At 41.2% G+C, this 19,763-nt stretch overlaps 1 protein-coding gene across 19 annotated transcripts in view; it reads left to right on the top strand.

The window, feature by feature from the left end:
* The window catches only part of LRRFIP1 (LRR binding FLII interacting protein 1), a 121,217-nt gene that overhangs the window by 81,132 nt on the left and 20,322 nt on the right, over positions 1-19,763 (top strand). For 6 of the 19 annotated variants that reach the window (XM_068138039.1, XM_068138024.1, XM_068138025.1 and 3 more), the window contains 7 exons: positions 2,155-2,235; positions 3,504-3,548; positions 4,530-4,595; positions 8,142-8,219; positions 16,638-16,670; positions 17,431-17,556; positions 19,382-19,453. In XM_068138039.1, coding sequence (XP_067994140.1) covers positions 2,155-2,235; positions 3,504-3,548; positions 4,530-4,595; positions 8,142-8,219; positions 16,638-16,670; positions 17,431-17,556; positions 19,382-19,453 — 501 coding nt within the window. The remainder of the gene's footprint in view (positions 1-2,154; positions 2,236-3,503; positions 3,549-4,529; positions 4,596-8,141; positions 8,220-16,637; positions 16,671-17,430; positions 17,557-19,381; positions 19,454-19,763) is intronic. The other 13 variants (XM_068138033.1, XM_068138036.1, XM_068138034.1 and 10 more) reach the window with 5 other exon arrangements.

Here is a 19,763-nt window from a genome sequence, read left to right as displayed (position 1 = left end):
TGGAGTGATGTCTACATGGAGATCAGCTTCTGTACTTGTAATATCACAGTCTGGTTCTTTACAAATCAATAATGCCAGGGGCCAGGTAGTCCACATGTAGATTTCAAACTGCCCAGCTGGGAGTGAAAGTAATTTCTTTAAGCTCAGCCCAGTTTATTCAGATATGTCTTAACCACAGATCTCTATTTGCCTGCAGTGACTCAAGTCCAGTGTCAAGAGCAAACATGTTTATTTTGCCACAGATCTCCCTCATTTGTAAAAGGAGTCAACACCTACATAGTTTATAGTGATGATGCAAGGTTTAGTTAGGGCTTATAAAAAAGCTGAGTAATTGCTGACTACTAAAAGCAGAGTTTCTTAGTTGTTTAGACCACCCTAAGAAATGACTGGGGAAGTGTAATGTTAGGGAATAGCTGTAGAAGGAGAGCTCTGGACCATGGCAAAGAAGGTAGAGATGTGGACCTCTTACAGCTCATTCCCATCAGTATGTCCACACCCGTGGGAAAATATAGAACCTAAACAGTGCTTGGGAGGCTTTGAAAATACCTTTGTAACTTGTGTATTATGGCAGGGCTAGTTAGAGGAGACTGGGCGAGCACAGAACTCATTCTGTGAGGGTGGGGATGCAGGAGGGTGAGGTTTCCTCCCTCACCCTGCATGCTGGTGCCAGCAGCCTGTGCTCCCTCCTCAGCTTCCCTTGCTGGTGGGGCTTGGACCCGTGGCTCAGCACTGCGTCCATCCCTGGCACAGCAGAGTGGTAATTTTCTCACATTTTATATGTGCTTTCAGACTGACCTTTTTATGAAAATAAGAAAGATTATGAAGCCTTCCTAGTATGCCTGCATTTTCCTGATTCCTGTGGTTCTGTGAGATGCATAGTGTCTTATTGATGGATTTCCCATCTCCATTGAAAACACACCTTGATTTGGCAAATTCTATCACATTAGATAAGTAATGTAGTATTTTGGAGGGAAAGGGTGACTCGTAAATCCACTGGAGTTGTCAGTCAGTCACTCTTGGTACTTCTGGTATTTAACTTGGGGTTGAATTAAGATCTCCTCATTCTTGGGGAGATGAAATAGCATTCAGTACAAGGGTGGTAGGACTCTGGAATAGGCTGCCCTGGAAGGTTGTGAATGCCTCCTCCCTAGGGGCAAGGACAAGACCTTGAGCAACCAAGCCTAGTTGAGACGCAGCCCTGCAGTGGTGGGGACATTGGAGTAGATGATCTCTAGGGTCCCTTGCAACTTAAGCCACTCTATGATTCTGTGAAATAGGTAGATCAGAAGTGCAAGGTTGGCTAGATGCTCGGTAGGAAGCTGCATCAAAGAGTCTCACAGAAAAGCTTTCTTTACCTTCAGCCTTGCTATATCTGACAGTGGGCTTCTCACTTTTCCTGATGGGCACACCCAACAGTTTTGGTCCCTGTCTTAACTCTCTGTCTTCAACAGAGTTGTGTTGACCTCTTTCATCTCTTGTGGGTTTAGCTGATAGTCTATAAACTCAAGAATTCAGAAGGAAGCTGACCAACTCTCTGTCCAACACATTTCTCCAGTGCTTGATGGACAGTAGCAATTAAGTCTGTCTGCAGTGGTGGGACTGCACATGCAAAGAAATAAATCCTCTAGGGTCAGAGCCTGGGGTTTTAGATGTGAAGTTGTGATGCAGCCATTTCTTCTGGGTTTAAGCCTGAAAGCTAACATTTCCAGCATCTTGTAAAACAGATGTTGTCTGTTCTGTTTTACAGAAGCTGGAAGTATGTTGATAAATACAGCTTCACTTAAGTGGAGTTAGGATGAAATTTAGATATATGTACTGCATATATGCTTTAACCTGAAAAGATTAAAACCTTTTCAGTAGAAAGTTAACCTAATGAGTATTTTGTGGGGATAGAGGAAAGGCCTGTGGTCTATTAAAAAACCCAAACAATCAAACTCTACCTCAGAAATGGAAATCACACACAATTTTTACACATCTTCATATCTTTAATGCAGTTCATCTCCTCCTTTTGCATCTGTGACCACTGACTCCTTGCAATCTGCAAAACACCTAACTTAAGTTTTGCTTCCTGTTTAGAAGACTTTTCAAAAGTCCTTCATGTTACAAAGCAGAGCTCTCAAGGGGTTTTTTTTTGTTTGTTTGTTATTAATGCAGGCTTTGTACTACTCTGATCTGGATCTTCACAACAGTGCCTATGCTTCCACATCTCAACCTTCTTCCCAAAATGGAAATTGGGTCTGTTGCCCTCTGGCATTACCTGGCCTGGACTTGTTGTTCTGACCTCATTTGGATAATACAACCTCTTGTACTTAGGAATGAATTTGGATCAATTTTCAAGGGTCTCTGTTCTTTCTTAAAACTTAAGCCAAAAATAAACCAGATCTTTTAAGATTGGAGTGAGTAATGGAAAGCTGTTCTTAAATGAGCACAATTAATTTTCCTTTGCTGCTCCTCCCTTTCCTACAGTCATTTTGTTTTGCTTTTGGCCTCAATTGGCCTGGAAAAGTAAGGGAAATCTTAACTAACTGAAGTTCTCTATTCTGTTTGAGGCAACTTCTCTGCTTACTGTGTCAGTCTAGCAAGCTTAAGACAATCCAGCCTGCATAAAATGAAATTACAAGCGATTCACAGACTGCTAGGAGAGGACCACTGAAGCCTCAAAATCACTCAAGAGGTTGGATTGCCCAGATGTAGAGGACAGAGCTCAGCCAGTCCAGCAGTAGCAAAGCAGTGCTCAAGCAGTGGCCCACAGCCTGTCCTGCCTGATGGGCAGTAGCAGCATAAAGGCTATGCCTTTTGCTGTCCGGTGATGGGGGCACGGCAGGTGAGGGGAGGAGAGTTGCAGCAGGACATTGCTTGCAAGCTGTGGGCCACTGCTGGAGCGTCTCTTGCACCTAATTATGCCAGATACAGTGTGTGCTCTCTGAACTTAATTGCTGCGTCTTGTGAGTAATGGTTACTAACAGCAAAGACATTAGTTTTATGGTGCTCTGACTTAAGTACTCACAGTTTTGTCCTGAATGATGTAGGTTTTTGCTGCATTTTTGTTTTAATAAAATATGCAAGAGATGATCTTGCAGCTGTATGAGAAACTAAATGTGTATCTTAAAACACTTCTGTCTTTGTACATAGCTTTTGTTTTGGGCTTTGGTTGAAGTGAGGAGAAACACCCTTTCTGGCTGCTGTATACAAATGCGTGTGAGACAGTAACAACTTAAGCACCTAAAACAAAATTTATGATGTTTTGCTTTTGCATACTGTCGTGTCCTCCCTTCCTGTAGGAAATGCACATGTCTGCGTGATATTCTTAGTCTTTGCGAGTTGAGATTTAATGCTTTTTATGGGGCAGATGACTAATATTCTCTCTACTGAGTTTCCTTCTGTTGTAGTTTAACAATCCTGATCTCTCAGCAAGATGGCTAATTCTGCTGTAGGTGTCTCTTTGTTTTTAAAGTTTTATTTCATTTTCTACGTAAAAAAAGTTTTGTGCTTGTCTTCCTCAGCCCTCCTTGCTGTACAGTGATGCCCTGCCAGCCAGAAGTTACAGGGTTTGTTGTACTAATGCTCTAAACACAAATACCAAAGCCACTCACCTCCAGCCATGCATATGTTGTCTCTTACCTCTGTAGTTCCTATTGAGTCCATCTGTTTCACACTCTGGTGTCTGATTCATCTGAATGCACGTGTGCAATGCTGTTTGTACAGACCTGGATTTGCTGATCCTTCCTTTTACTCCCATTGGAACTGTGCAACCACTGCTCATGGGATTGTGGTGGTGTCACAGACTTCTCCCTGGAACAGAGATGGTTGTCTTCATTTGGATGTATTAGCTACAATATGCAGGACCAGGCCAGTGAGAGGCAACATCAATTCTTTCTGGTTGAGTAATAATTAACAAAAAAATATTGATTTCTTTTTTTTTCCTTTAAGCCAGATTCCACCATTCTTGATTGTACTTTAAAATGAACTTCGCAGCTTTTTTCTCAAAGCTTAAAGATAGCATTTTCTACTCTCCCTGTGTTTCCTAAGCCATACATTTGTATGCTAAACTGTAAGCAACATTAAAACATAGATCTTCCTCCTCTTTTATTAATGTAGTAAACTGGCTAGTAAATGATGTTCATCAGGTGTGAGTTTTCCCCCATATTGCCAGCACTGGAAATGAAGGTTAAACAGACTTGAACAACTGAAGAATTGATGTAGCTGTTCTGTTGGTAGGCAACAAAAACTGTTGAACTGTTGATGGTTTGGAGGATGGCTAGAAATGCATGCCTGTGTGGTGGACTTGAGGGAGTGTGTGTCCCATTTTGCACGTGCCTTATGGCATTTCCCAGCTCACCGACGTCAGGTTGCATAAGGTCTTCACTTGCATGTTGCTTGTGGTTGCATATGGGAGATGTCCCTCTCCTTACACATACTGCTCATTCCCCAATGACCTTCCCTCTGCACCTTGTGAATCTGTAATGCTCCAGATTGAAACCAGAAACTAGGTCTGCCAGTCCTGTTCTGACTCTGTCTTTTAATTGTAGGCGTCTGTGTATGACGAGAGCGTTTACAGTGGGAGTCGTCGGTATAGTGCCTCTAGTTCTCGTGCTGTAAGATGTTTTCTGCATTTCCCTGTTGTCTCTGTAATCCAGTAACCTGTGTGTATTTTCTGTGCTGAGGAGCATTTAAAATGGATTGTGTGATGTTCATAGCCTTCTGCTGGAGGCAAAATTACAAGCATCGTTTCTGTGAGGTTTCATGACATAGTAAGTGGTGATTTGTCTGCTGTCATAATGCCTGGCCTCGCACTGGCTAGCAGTGACAGAACCTGGTGCTAACTTCTTGCCCCCCTTGCAGTGGGGGGGATTCAGCTCTGCCTTGCACCTGGAAAGATGGTAGGTGGTACATAAAGTCTCTTTCTTCACTGGGAAGTCTTCTTTTGAAAACTGTGAACAATATAGTTAAAAACCAAACCAAAACAAAAAAACCCAAACCCTGAACAACCAAACCAAACACAAACACCAACAAAGCACAACAAACACTTTCCCAGTGTTACATCATTAGCACTTACCTGCCAGCATGGAGTATGGGATTTTTGTGAATGCATGATGTGCTTGGCTTTGTTTCTAGGATTTATAGCCATATTGATGTCTTGGGCAACTTGTGAAAAGGTTTTTTTTCCTAGCGTGTGCTCCTGTGGGTGGAGGGCTCTGTCATTTATGGGGAGAGACAATATGAGGAATGATGATATAAATTGTTTCCTTTTGAAAGAGCAGCTGCAGGACTAGGTTTACAGATCAGAAAGCATAAAATGCCTTCACCTCTTCTCAGATAGGCCTCTGCTGCTCTTGTGTCTTCCTGGGGCAGGGGAAAGACCAGTCTTTTCTTTTGTAAACTCTGCTCTGTGGACCCACTGCTTGTTCTCTCACTGAACTCCTTCACTGATTACCAGAAAACCCAAATAAATAAAAAAGCACCCACAAATGAAAAAATACAACACCTAACACCATAACAAAAGCCTCAAGACAAAGCATTAATGTTCATTGAACCTTAAAAGTTACTATTTCACTAGCTTGGAGCAGGAAACCTTTCAAGGATGTTTACTAAGCAATTGTTTATTTTTAATGGGCCATTCCATCCCTTTGCACTCACACCAGTTCACTAGTTTGGCTGTGTATCTGGTTGCTACTGATGCTAAGATGCAAGTTACTTTTTGTCTCACAGTTGTGCCTTGTCTTCATTTGGCTGCCCTGGAAAATGCATCGATATTTATCCATTTGGGTTGCTGTGAGAGCAGTTTACTGCCTTTGCCACTAAAGCTGCAGTGGGCCGGTGGTATGGGCTGACAGCCCTTTGTACAAGATACTTTCTTTTGCTTGAGCTAAGTCTCTCAGAAGTCCAGATGATAAAACGTCTGCTCTTGGGAGAAATCATTTACAGTGGGCTCTGAGCCCAAATGCTGTGTACAGATCTTTGTTAATAGCTTGAGCAGTGAACACTGAATAAGAGGCCAGTGATTGTTCCCCTTCCCCCATCCCCATGCCACCCTGTGCCACAGGTATTTGGAAGCCTGGGTATAACCCAGCCCTTCCAGTTCCTGTTGCGCAGTTGCCTGTATTAATGAGAGTTGAAGTATGAGCTTTCTGCTTCAATGGGAATGGCTTTGTCACAGTTGCAGTTAGCTGTGGTTATCTTAAGGTCTCCAAAACTCATAGCACTTTTAACATGTAGAGGGTAGACCATTTGGGTAGCTGTTCCCAAAGAATGTTTTTGGATGATCAGGTGGCAGGGGAGTGCAGGGGGCAAGGCTGAAATTTGCCTCGCTTGGTCTTAGCCAGCTAAACAAGTGACACTTGCTTCCGTGCTCTGCCCTGCAGATTAAATAGGTTCCAGTAATGTGGGACCCCTCAGCAATTTATATTTTTTTCCTTGTCATGTGTTTTAGGTTTATTTGACATCCTTGTTATGTTAGGCATAAACCACCAGTGATGACACAAGGCTTCTGTGCTAGAACTGCATAATAAGAAAACAAAATCTAAATGTTTACTTTGGTGGCTTTTTTTTTTCAACTTAGGAATTGAAAGGGCTGTGCTTGAAAATTTTTGTAAACTGTGCAGCTCAGTTTTGCATATTCTCATCTCTGAAATGGCACTCAATAGTTCAGGTGTATGAAGCCAGTGTCACTTCATGTAAGACATCTGAGGACACAGCTTGGTCACACTCTGCCCTGCTTCTCGGGCTTGCTGATGGCTGTGTGCCTTGGACAGTAATACTTTGTGGTTAGCAACCAAGCTTATGGTTGTACTGTAGCTGGGGTTATTTCCAGCATTACCCTCTTAGCATTTATTAGTATTATAAGCTTAATTTTTATTTAATACTGTGTCACTTTGTTAGCATGAGTAATGCTGAAACAGTCCTCCAGTAGCTTGGTGAAGACCAGGCTGTCTGTGTAGTTGAGGAGTCCAGGGCACTCCTGCAGTGGCCAGGTAACTTAACAGAAGAATCTTAGAAAATGACAGAGTATGGGTATCTCAAAAGCAAGGTAATTCTTTAGTGGGTTTTGTATCTGAGAAACAGTCTTAAGTGCCTATAAAATAAACTCACAAAGGTCATTGGCAGCATTGTCTGAGCTGCTGAGAAGAGCAGCTCCTAATGCCTGTTCCAGTCCCTCAGCTGCCTCTGGCCTTGCACTGGTACCAGCTTTTGCACGTGAAAGTTGACAGACTCGAGTGCCCTTTTACAAAGGCCATGTTTGCAGGAGGAAAGATACCATACCTGATAAACCTCAAGCTTCTGTAATTCCTCTCTGTTCTGAATGTATCAAAACTCCCTTTTACATATATACCTATATATCTTTCCATAAAATCCATCTACATATGAGGTTGACTGTGAAGCTGCTACACTGAAATCTGTGAAAACAGAGGGAATTAAGTCTAAACTGCGGTTCCAGTTTTAGTTTCGTTTCCCCAACACTTTAAACTTTCATTTCCCTTCTCTACTTGCACTGCATTATAACCTCTAGAAATACAGCAGCATAGACACATTCTTTGTCCTCATCAGCAACAAATCACCCTGTTGTTCTGCATCACTGCTTAGATGTTTGCTTTTAAGAAGGACAAAAATACTTTCTTTGGCAGGAGATGAGAACTGCAGGTGCTGAAAAAGCAGGAGAGATCTCAGTCTCTGAGATAGTCTCAGTTTTCACTTTAATCACCACATAAATGGATGTTTCTTGCTTTGGCCCGTGGAACATGGATTCATTTTATCTGCACACAATGTTAGAAGCATGGGGGAAAAGGCTCACCAGAGACCCTCAAAGCTCTTGAGAAGTAGTAGGATTGAGCCTTTTGTATAGAGATGTTTACTTGTGGCTGGTATCTTGAGCTGTATAAAGAAATCATTAGCATCCTGTTGTACTAAGAACTGAATCAAAACTCTGCTTGGTCCGTCAACTGGAATACTGCTTGCCTTAATTTGTACAGTACCAGTTGAGATGTCTGTTCTCTGACTTTCACTGCTGTTCCTTTGTCCAGCTGCATGTCACCATTTTCCTAACTAACTGCTGATGTATTGCTCTGAATCCTCTCTCGCTTCCCTTCCCAGTTCTAATGCATTTCTTTTTTCTCTGCTTGCTGTTCTTGGTTTCCCTGTGGCAGCCTTCTGAGTACAGCTGTTACCTTGGTTCAGGATCTCGGGCATCGTCAAGAGCCAGCTCTGCTCGGGCCAGTCCAGTGGTGAGCTCCTCTATTTTTCTTTCTCCCTGAACTGTTTAATTCCTCTGCTCTTCAGGGTCTTTTTTTTTTCCCTTCCTTTTCATACAATGAGGTCACTGTCCCTCATGAGACTGTTCCTTATGCTATTAGTGGGACATTCTAGACAGTACTTAAGAGAAAGAACAGGTGAACCAGATGAGAAGTTACAGAACTGAAGTAGTTTCTATGCAGATATACTTGTTTTAACAATAGAAACTACACTTTGGAGTCACATGACAGGGGCATGATAATGATGATGAGAGGCTAGAGCACCTCTCCTATGAGGACAGACTGAGAGAGTTGTGCCTTCCAATGTCTGAAGGGGACCTACAAGAAAGCTGAAGGACTTTTTAGGGTGTTGGGTAATGATAGGACCAGGGGGAATGCACCCAAGCTAGAGGAGGGTACATTGAGATTAGACGTCAGGAAGAAGTTCTTCACCATGAGGGTGGTGAGACACTGGAACAGGCTGCCCAGGCAGGTGGTGGAAACTCCATCTCTCGATGTTTTTAAGGACAGGCTGGATGTTGCTCTGGGCAGACTGATCTAGTGGAGGGTGTCTCTGCCCATGGCATGAGGGTTGGAACTAGATGATCCTTGGGGTCCCTTCCAGCCCTGGCAATTCTGTGATTTTTTTCAGAGTTGGGCATAGAGGACATTGGCAGGAGCATTGTGAAGAAGGCTGGGTTGTTGATGCTAATGTCACATCTCCTTTGATTATTAAAAGCAGGAAACCCTAATCTCGCTGCAGCGTTCAAGTAGTGTAGTTGCACTGCATTGAGCAGGATGTTGGTAGTGTGTGTGCTGCAAAGCTGCAGGGCTATCCAGATGTTGGATCTGAACCACAGTAGGACTGTAGGTGACTAGTCACTGCAGAGTCTTTAGCATGGTGAGGTGCTAGAGGATTATGTGTGCACCCAGAATGTCTAGTATCATGACCTCCCCAAGCAGTCACGGACTGAAAGTCTTAAATGCCAAAGGCAACTATAGTTGATCAATACAATATTTCTTCCCCTGCTTTATACACATATAACTGTCTTCTGTTTTTTCAAATGCATATTGCTTTCTCTTTGTGATTGTTCTGTTCAGGTGTTTACTCTCACTTTCTCTCCTGCTTAATTTCAGAGCAAGTAGCTGGTGAGACTAGCAGAGTGCAGTAGTATGTCACTTAGAGGAAATGTACAGCTTACATTAAAGTAGTCTGTAACAAAATTAATCTTCCACAGAGGGTGAGTTCTGAAGTGTTGTGTGAAGTTTCAGTAAGCTGACTTTGCCTCATGGAAGCATTCCTGCTAGGGAGGTTTTCATGCGCTCGTTCTTCTGGGACCTGTCACATATTACCTACCACATCCTCAAGATACTAAGAGATGTGAAGGCTGATACTATAAATTGACACACACAATGTGCTTCTTTAGTCATAACATCCTATTGCCTTTGTTACTTTGCTGAGGCCTTAAACTTAACTGCTGTAAATGTTGCCTTAAGGACTAATTAAAAAGGGTAGTCAAAGAAGCTACCGCAGCTCGCAACATGGTAAACTATGACATGAGTGTTTGGAGCGTTCCTCTTGAGTAAATCCCCACAGTCTGCAGGAAGGAATTGCTTTGTGTCTGATGGCCCCTATCATGCTGGTTCCCCCTTCAAAGGCAGCATGTCATGTGAAAGTCTGTGCTCTGCAGGGTTTTTCTCGCAGTTAGTACAGTAGTACAGTACATCTGCATCCCAGTGGGGAAAGGTACCTCAACTGTCCATATAGGGTTACTTCTTGTCATCAGGCAGGGAACAGGCAGGTCATTTGACCATCCCACACAGTCTTCAAGCTGCCCCAGGGGAGGTTTAAGCTGGACATTAGGAACAAATTCTTCACAGAGTGATTTACCATTGGAATGGGCTGTCCAGGGAGGTGGTGAAGTCACCATCACTGGAGGTGTTTAAAAAGAGACTGGACGAGGCACTCAGTGCCATGGTGTTGGGTGATAGGTTGGACTTGATGATCTCAAAGGTCTTTTCCAACCTGGTTAATTTGATATTCTGGGTTGTTTTTTTTTTCACTGAGCTCTCCTTCAGAGTGAGAAAGAGCTGAATAAACTGGTTGGAGCAAAAGAAAACAGAACTGACAGAAGAGAGCTATGTGCTCAGAAGTATTGGTGTTTCTTAAAAACAAGGGAACAAACATCCACTTTCTACAATTTTTTATTTATTTTTTTAAGAAAAATTATTTTAATCAGAAATTTATTTCATTGTTATGATTATCTGTCATAGAATCATTAAGGTTGCATAAGATCATCAAATCCAACTGTCAAACCAACACTATCATGACCACTAAACCATGTCCCGAAGTATCAAGTCTGCATCGTTTTTGAACACCTCCAGGGATGCTAACTCCTCCATTTCCTTGGGCAGCTTATTCCTTGAATAGTCCTTGAATCTGAATCCCTGAGCTCCGAGTTCTTGAAGTCTATATCTTAGATTAGTAATACTTTTTAAATGGCTTTGCAAACTGAATTTTAATTATCCCCAAAGCAAGGAAAAAAACCCAAACCTCAGGATTCCACTATAAAGTTCTTAAAGTGTTAAGAATTTGGTTGCCATACATTTATCTTGCTTTCCTTTATGTCTTTCTTGTATGCAGTCTGAGTCATTTGTGTAAGTTGTTTACAGTAATCACAGAGTGAAGCTTGCCCCTTCTGGGAGCTGTAGGGGATTTTTTGTCTTTTCCTGCTCTGCTGACACTTTGGACTGTTTGTATGCAAGTGGCTGGGGATGGTGAGCTGTGTCAGCACCGACGTGGAGAGGTGCCAACCTGAATCTGTCCTGTAAAGAGATAATGGGCACATTTCAAATTCTTTTTATTTTTCTTTTTAATTAGTGGTTTATTGCAGGGTGTGAAGAACTTCCGTTATGTTTGTGGCCTTGAAGAAGAGCTGGGAGTTATTGCTGTAGGTCTAAAAGGGACCACTGCAGGGGCTTCGCTTCTGCTAATGCAAGGTAGCTCAAGCCTTGTTAATGGGGTAACTTTCATCTTGAAGTTCCAGTTATGACACAGGGGCTTTTTTTTCCCTTTTTTCTGTATTAAACAGACAATCCCTTTTCCTTTCAATCACAATAAGGAATCACTGGCCTTACCTTTTACTAACAGAGGTTTTAAGGCATTTTGATAACATTTCCAGCTGTATACTTGATCCAGGCAGTAAAGATGCTGAAATAAAGCCCTGTCTTCTCATCAGACTTAGCAGTGTATTGCTTTTACTTGTACAGTCCTGAAATGTCATCTGCTTGGACTCCCTAAAGGAAGAATAAAGATTTCCATGGATGATGGTGATAACTTGTGAGAGGGGAAAAAGTGGTTGTTTTTCTCTGTATGGGTAGTCTACATTAGAACTGTTTTTGAATATCCCTATCCCCCAAAATGGAGTTGTTCCCTGCCTTAAAGTATCCTCTGGCATTTACAGACATAAAGAGCTGATTCCAAGTTTATTTTTCAATTGGCTGGTGGAGGAGGAAGGAAAGGGGAATACCTGTGGGTTGAAAAGCTGTGTTTCCAGCATGCTTATTTTGCTCAAGAGTGTGATAGTTTACAAAATCCATGTGCTGTAAGCATGAGTGCTTAACACTGAAGTTAAATATGATTTTTCTTATGACTATGGGTGTTACTAGGTAGAAAACCAAAACTAAACTGTTCCCAAGCCTCACTGTCATGAGAAGTGACATATTGCATTAAGAACGGAGAATGATTCAATTTGACTTTTGAAATTGAAGTGTCCAATTTCTCATCACTTTAGCCCTTAAATCTGTTTATCAGAACTTTGTTTCCCCCTTAATTGCTGTGCATTAAACAGTTCTCAAAAAGCAACAGTGGTTTTCCTGCTGCACATGGCTTTGCCAACTTGTGTTCTCATTTGTGTCGTGTTTGTAACACACCAAAAGCCAGGAGCTTACTTAAACTCAACAGGAATGTTTATTTGTCTTTGTATTTAATTTTAAGAACTCACCATATCCGTATGAAGTTTGCTATTGTTTTTAGGCATGCTTCTCAAGTGCCCTGTAGGGAGTATGCAGTCCTCAGGCAATACATTAATGCACATTTGTGAATAGTTTGTTTTTTTTCCCCCCATTTGAAGAAGCTTATCACATCCTCACCAGAAAAGAAAAAAAAATAATTAAGAAAGTCAGTCTTAATTTTCATGGAACAGTTATCAGTGTGCTCAAGCTTTGCCTTCTTTTCGCTACACTTGAAGATTTAGGGTAGGCTTGTCTCCTAACCTGGCCACTGACAGGCTGGGTGTGCTTTCAGCCCCTCTGGAGTGAGGATTTGCTGCAGTGCTAACTTGCATTTCAGAGACTGATAAGTTTGTTTAAGCAATGACGTTTGGCATAACACTCATTCCTGAGTGAGGATACTTCTGACAAATCCACTTTAGATCTGACAAAGTTCAGCAGTGGTTTTCCCCTGCTGACTTTTAAAGGCTTATTGCTAATTGCTAGTGTTAAGGTGGCTCACATCGGAAAACCACGCAGGAGCTCTCTGTGCTGCTGCCAGCCCAAGCCCAGCTGACCAGACTGGTAAGATGGGGTTTGTAGGAGGGGTTATAATTACTTCAGTACTTCTGGGGTTTGATTCCAGTTGTTGTAGATACCATGCTGTTTTCTTCAGTGTGGGCCTTGTTTCCATTCTGAACTGTGCTGTACTACTTTAAGAGCAGGAAATTATCTTAATTTGATTTGTCATACAAGGGGAAGAAAGAAAACCAAGAAACGTTGAGGAAGCTGATCTAAGTGCAAGATCTTAGATGAAGCTGAGCAGTGACAGCCACATACTGAACAGGCTGAAATTTTTCTCATACCTGAGCATGGTCTGCAGCAAGCCTTTCAGATTTCCCTTCTTCACTACCCTTCGGTTAGGAGGCTGGAAGCTAGAAATTTTGACTTAATTTATTCCATTGGTTTAAAGTCCTCTGTAGTTGTAGCTGGGATCTAATGTTTTTACTGTCCCAGGGGCTCTGTTCTTTGCAGTAGGTGTTGAAAAGTTATCTTCTTGGATGCACTGTGATAATGGTGCAGGGGCTCTAATTTTGCCCTGGGCACTAGGTGCTGATAAAGATCTTCATGAGTTAGCCTGCTAGCTGGCTGCAGAATGGAGAGAAGTACTTTTCCAAACGTTTTAGTATGATGTTTTATTGTCAATGAAAAATAGGCAATATATCCATGTACAGACTTGTGGGATGATTTTGCTCTTGTTAAGTTTCCAGCTGCAGTAAGCCTCTGATACTGCTGACATTTTTGTAACATGGCCCTGGATTTATTCGGAAATCTGTCAGAAGAGGCTGAACTCTGATCTCACTGTGCTTATTGTGCAGAGAGCAACCTATTCCCTTTGCCAAAACAAAGATGTGTGTGCTGGATCTGCTCCGAAAATTACTTCCTTTTCCTGCTTTTTTATGCACTAAAGTACAAATTACCCAAATTGGTGGTGGACAGGAAGGTAATCCCTGATTAGAGACAGAGCTGTTCCATTGTAGACATAAAAAACCGGTGCAATGTGCTAGAAATTAAAGGTCTGGTATCATGAGGTGAATTCCTCTTTAGATCTCTTCTTCAGCATGTGTTCTGTTAATCCTTTATATTTGTATGTGGAAAAATCCCAAAGCCAGTATATCTGTATGAAAAGCGAGCCTGAGTGTAGTAGTGGGAAGGTGGAGAGGCTGTTTTCATTCTGTTTCATCATTGCAGTAATCTTTACTGAATGGCAGTATGGAAGGTAACTATTTTGGGCAAGAATTTTTGTGCAGCTACAAATAAAAATAAACATTCTCTCCTGACCTTTCTCTGTTTGATTTCTTACTGGATCAAATGCCAAAAAGCTTGGTAAAGACCGGGTGAATGCTGAAAACAACCTGGAGTTCCCTCTGGTGGCTGACTGCTGCTGGAAGGCACGATTTATCTTGATGAGGGAGTGATACTGTGAATACATTTATCTAAAGATGAGCAGAATGAAAAAACTGTATAAAAGATTAATCTAAAACAGGCTTCTGTCTTTCTACAAGGAGCTCTTCACAGCTTTGGGTGTATCACTGACACACAACCATAAAATGAGATGCTACTTGTTTCAGACTGATTTTTAGCTTAGCAAAGTGTTGTGTAGCAGGAGGCATCTTTGTAATGAAAGGGACACTACTTGAAGAGTGAGGAATGGGCTTTTCTCAAAACAGATTGAATTTGTAAATGGTGATATTTCAATTAAATTGGCAGTGGTAATTAATGATTCTGAGGAGAAAATGCTCAAAAGTATTCTGTTCATGGCACCAAATAAGATGTGCATGAGCATCACTAAAGAAAATGAAATCACCTGTATTTGTTTTTTAAGCCACCTCAATTCAGAAGTTACTCAATAGCTTTAATTATTAAAAGATATGCCACCTTAGAGAATTGTTAAAGATTGTTTTGCAATAAGTGTGTAGCAAGCTTCACAGGTGTGGTTATGAGTGTTTGCATTAGAAATGTACACCGCATGCACATCTCTCACCACATTGTCTTCAACGTTTTCCCCTTTGTAAATGGAAGCCTTTATTTGACTCATGTGATGCATCATGAAAACAGAATATTAATATTTGCTCCGTTCTTTATCTTTATTAAAACTGAGATTTCACATGGCTTCAGAAAATGAAGAATATTCTGCAAATGGCTTAAGGAAAATAACACTTTGAGATGTGCCCTGAACTCAGAAGGTAGACTTCATAAAAGGCCATATGGAAATTTCTGGAGGTAGATTTGTGTCTGTGTGCACTAAACTTTGGTAAAATGCCAGTATTTACACTGCCACAATTGTCTTGATAAACAACAAAGTAGTGTTCAGCCCAACTAGAAGGCTGCCAAATCCACCGCTTGGAACTGTCTGGCATGCAAATAATAGGCTGTTTGCAAAAGTCAGTCCATCTTGTCAGTCTGAAGTATCTGCCTTCATTAGTAACCTTCTCTTACTGCATCCAAATTCACAGGTTTTTGTATCTGTTTCCCCCTAAGTACTTTGTCTATTCAGTGTCTTTTCAAGGTTTATTTCTAGTATTTCAAGTCTGGTTCATTTTACTTTGAAGCCTATGTCTTCATTTCTCCTAATGCTAATAACAGAATTTCTGATATGAGATGTGTTGTCAGTGTAAAAAGACGTGGAATGCACTCCTCACACACACACTCCTGCCAATAGTGAATAATGACAAAACACTTGAGTTTTAAATTTCTGCCCTTGTGAACTTGTATATTTTGTTTGGTTTCAGAGCAGGAAAAAGTTGGTAGGATGGTTGCCATCAAGGTAAAAAAAGATGCTACTCAGGTTTTATGTGGGGTTTGCTCTGTAACATTAAGCATTTCAGCCGCCCCTATCCATCACAATTTTTTGTACTCCTCAATGCTTCTTTGGCTCTGTTTTGTTTCTTTTAGACTAGATTTAGCACAGGATCTCTCTTCTGAATGAATACATTCTAGTGAAATGCTGAAACCATGAAAGAGCTGTTTATTTAGACTTTGAACCTGTACCCTGGTATTTGCCTTGAGGGTCAGTTGTTGTAGTCTCAGCCTTACTTGGACCTTTGCTTGAAGCCAGTCACCTTTTGTCTTGAGCAGACATACTTAGCAGAGGTCTAGAGCTTTGGATTATTCCCTCCACACCCCCACCCCCACCCCTCCACCTCTTGTTCCTTAGGGAGCAGTGCAGACCCAGTACAAGTCAAACTTGGTATCTTGCTTTGTGGAATGGGGGATGATGCATTGACAGGCTACAGAGGTAGCCTATTTTTGTGTTAAGGTCTGTAACAAAAGTGTAATGTCAAGAAGTTATCTTGGACTGGAATTCTGTTGATCTTTCCATTAAAAAAAAACTAACCTCTCTACTTAAGTAAATGGCTATTTGGGGTTCATATGAAGGCATATCTGTAGCTTGTTCTAAAGTAAATAGGAGTAGCTGCATATGTATACAGCTGATGTGCTGACAACTATTTCTATGTCCAGGAAAAGATACCTGGAGCTTTAAGTTCATGCCCATGTAGATCTTTGTATTCTTGCATTGTTAACTCTAGACTGAGAGCTGTCTTCATATCTGAGACATTGTGAATATGTGGGGGGAGAAGAGTATTTCTGTGTCATATTTGATAGACTAAATAGGGGGGGAGTTATTAGTAAGTATATTCCACTTAATAATGTAGTACTGAAAAATTGGTAAGTGTACTGTCCAGCCACGTCCACTGAGATGCCAGCAAGGATGCCACTGGTCTGAGTAAGCTGGCTGCCCTTTGAATGGATAAAAATTGCTAATGGAAAGTCTTCTACAACAATTCCCTTTCTGATATCCTACTGCATTCACTTTCCCTTTTATTATATAATCATTCCTTCTAAATTTTTGTTTTACAGATTGAGGAAAGGCCAGAAAAAGACTTTGAGAAGGTAAGAAGGAGCTTCTGAATTATTCTGCCAATAGAACTTTCTTTATGCTCTTCTTGGTGGGTAAAACTTGCTGAGAGTGCTCAGAAACCACCTAGAAAATCCACTGTGGGGCAAAACTTTGAATTACTCAAGCCTTCTACTATTACATTTTTAAAGACAAACTTAAACCACATGGTTATTCAGAGGTTAAGTAGTTGACCTTCAATAACAGCTTGCTGAAATTGCTTTAGGCTAAACCACGTGAACACTGGCTTTGTTCATAAGATTTTAATTACAGTATTACATAAAAATAAATAAAGAATAGGAGAGGTGGATACCACAGTACTGAGAAATTGGCTTAATGCAGAGCCCTTACTGTAGTAAAACAGTTAATGCAGCTGCTGCTGCAGAACAGAAAAACATCCATGAAAGGAGAGGAACTTGAAGGGTAGTCAGAAGCATTCACAATATGCATTAACTGCGAGTCTGATTTAGAATTGCAGTTAGAGGCTAAGCCATGCAAACTCCAGTTTCAGTGGAGTTTAAATACATCCAATTAGCCTTTTCTCATTATTTTCCATTGTTAAATCTTGATGGTTTGATTTTTCCTCTTTGCATGATTTAGAAGTGTCATGATTGGTGTAATGTGTGTGTTTGAAAAGAACAAAAAAAAAAAAACCCAAAGAAACAAAACCCCCATGTCCTTCAAAAACCAAACTACAAACCCACAGCATACCTAGAAAAAAGCTGATAACTGTTTCTAACTCTGTCGTCGTCGTAGGGAGCACGCACTGTTTCAAGTTTGTCAGCAGCCACCTTAGCTTCTCTGGGTGGGACTTCCTCACGGAGAGGCAGTGGGGATACCTCCATCTCAGCTGATACAGAGGCATCTATTAGAGAAATTAAGGTAAGAAATACTTAAAACTAGCATAAATTGGTAAGAATCTGTTTCTTAACAACGCCTCTTTGGATCAGAATATTTTTATACGCTGCATTTGACAAATTCATAACCTATAAGATTACTTGAAAGTGGTGATGATATTCCCATGACTATAGCATCAAAGACCTCCAAGATCATCAAGTCTGACTGTTAATCTGACACTCCCAAGTCTATCACTTAACTATGCCCCTAAGTGCCATATTTACAAGCTTTTTTAACACTTCCAGGGATGATTATTCCACCACTTCCCTGGGCAGCCTGTTCCAGTGCTTAAACACTCTTTCAATGAAGAACTTTTTCCTAACACCTAGTCTAAGCCTTCTCTGGCACAACTTGAGACTGTTTCCACTCATCCTATTGCTTGTTATCTGGGAGAGCATTCCATCTTCTCCCACATAGAAATTGGAATTAATTGTCTGGGACCTACAGACTAATACTAACTAGGAATTTCCTTCATGTTATTACTAAATAGATTAATATTATTCTGAGGATATTATAAAATATGCTTTAGACTCCTTTCCAAAAATGAAACTCTCTTGTCTCCCCCTTTTGGCAGTTCTGCCACAATGAATTGTGTGCTGCAAATGACAAGTGAGGAGGGTAGGTTTAGACTATATACTAGGAAGAAATCCTTTACAATAAGAGTGGTGAGACAGTGAAACAGGTTGCCCAGGGAGGTTGTGGATGCCTCCTCCCTGAGGTGTTCAAGGACAGGTTGGATGAGGCCTTGAACAATCCAGTCCAGTGGAGAGTGTCCCTGACAATGCTGGGGGAAATGGAACTAGACGATTGGCAAGGTGCCTTCCAACCCAAACCACTCTATGAATCTATGAATTTTAGACACTAGCTCCCCAGCAGCATCTCTGTATTGCAGAAATATTTGTGTGAAGTCCTATCAGACTGATCATAACAGAGACACATCTCATCCTAACCTGATGAAGTAGAAGTGACCTCAGTGTAGCATAGTGATGGGACTTGCTGGATGCACCTTTGGGGAGGTGGCTGTATTTTGTAATCCATGATTCCATCAAGTTGGACATGTTTGACTAGCAAATAGTTCTGCAATTCTGTCACTTCTATCACTGCATGCTGGTTGGAGGAGTCCACAGCTAAATTGTTTTTTGTGGTCTTTTAATGCTCCATTGTGAAAACTGTTTTAAAATGTGGAATCTGAATGCTTTTAGCTTCCATGCAAACAACTTTCAACTCTTCTGAAATTATAGCCAGTTAAAACATCTGGAATTTCTGTTAAGACCTAAGCTACAGGCAGGTATGTCCATGTTTCAGCACTGTAAACCAGCTGAAAGATAGCCCTTTTCTGGTGACCAAGGACAGAAGAGGAGAGAGACTGTGAAACAGGACTGGCAATTAAATTTAATGTGATGGGTGTTTTTCATACAGTCTTTCCTACACCTCTAGTATAGCCTGGATTTCAGGATTGCTTTGGCAGCCCTTAATTTCAGAATTCCCCAAAGAGGGTGATAGTCAGGGAAAGAGGTAGGTAAGGGCTATGTGGCTGGGTATATAACTGTGGGAGGCTTTAGTGCTGGGTCTGCATCTTGTCCTTACTATTGAAGATGCCATTTTCTCCAGTCAAGGAGAGCAGAATTATTATAAATGTCTAACCAAGAAATTTAGTAATCCAGCAAGATTTTGGATTAGGATCAGACACCTTAACCTGTGTGGTAGTAATACTTAAATAAAAGTTTTAAGTACTTATTTTTCCCTCTCAGCTATGCATTTGTCAGTTAGTTTCAGTGGCATCATTCAACTTTCTCACCATTTCCTTCAGGATATCTATGAGTTAAAGGACCAGATTCAGGATGTAGAAGGCAGATACATGCAGGGACTGAAAGAAATGAAGGTACTGGTTTACTGCACACCGGGAGTGTGATTATTAACACCAGCTAAACATTCAGAGAGTCAGTGTGAGCCCTGGAACTGACCTTGCATGCTTCTCTTCTGGGAGGGATTGTAAACTGTGTGAAAAGCATTTCATTAACTGTTCTGACCTTCATTGATTGTGGTGAGAAATGCTTCCAAATGTTAACTGAAAGGATGCTGATGACTGTTGCATGTTACCTTTGTTGTTTTGAGATGGTAGTCATTTGGCTACCAAACGAAAATTATTAGGGTTTTTTTTATAGTTTTCTCATCCTCCCAATTTTGGAAGA

This window comes from Melanerpes formicivorus, unplaced genomic scaffold, assembly GCF_026170545.1.
Source record: "Melanerpes formicivorus ecotype bairdi unplaced genomic scaffold, bMelFor1.0.p_v2 SCAF_5, whole genome shotgun sequence".
NCBI classification, from domain to species: Eukaryota; Metazoa; Chordata; class Aves; order Piciformes; family Picidae; genus Melanerpes; species Melanerpes formicivorus.
Note: the sequence above shows the minus strand (reverse complement) of the source record. Positions and strands in the feature narration are given on the sequence as shown.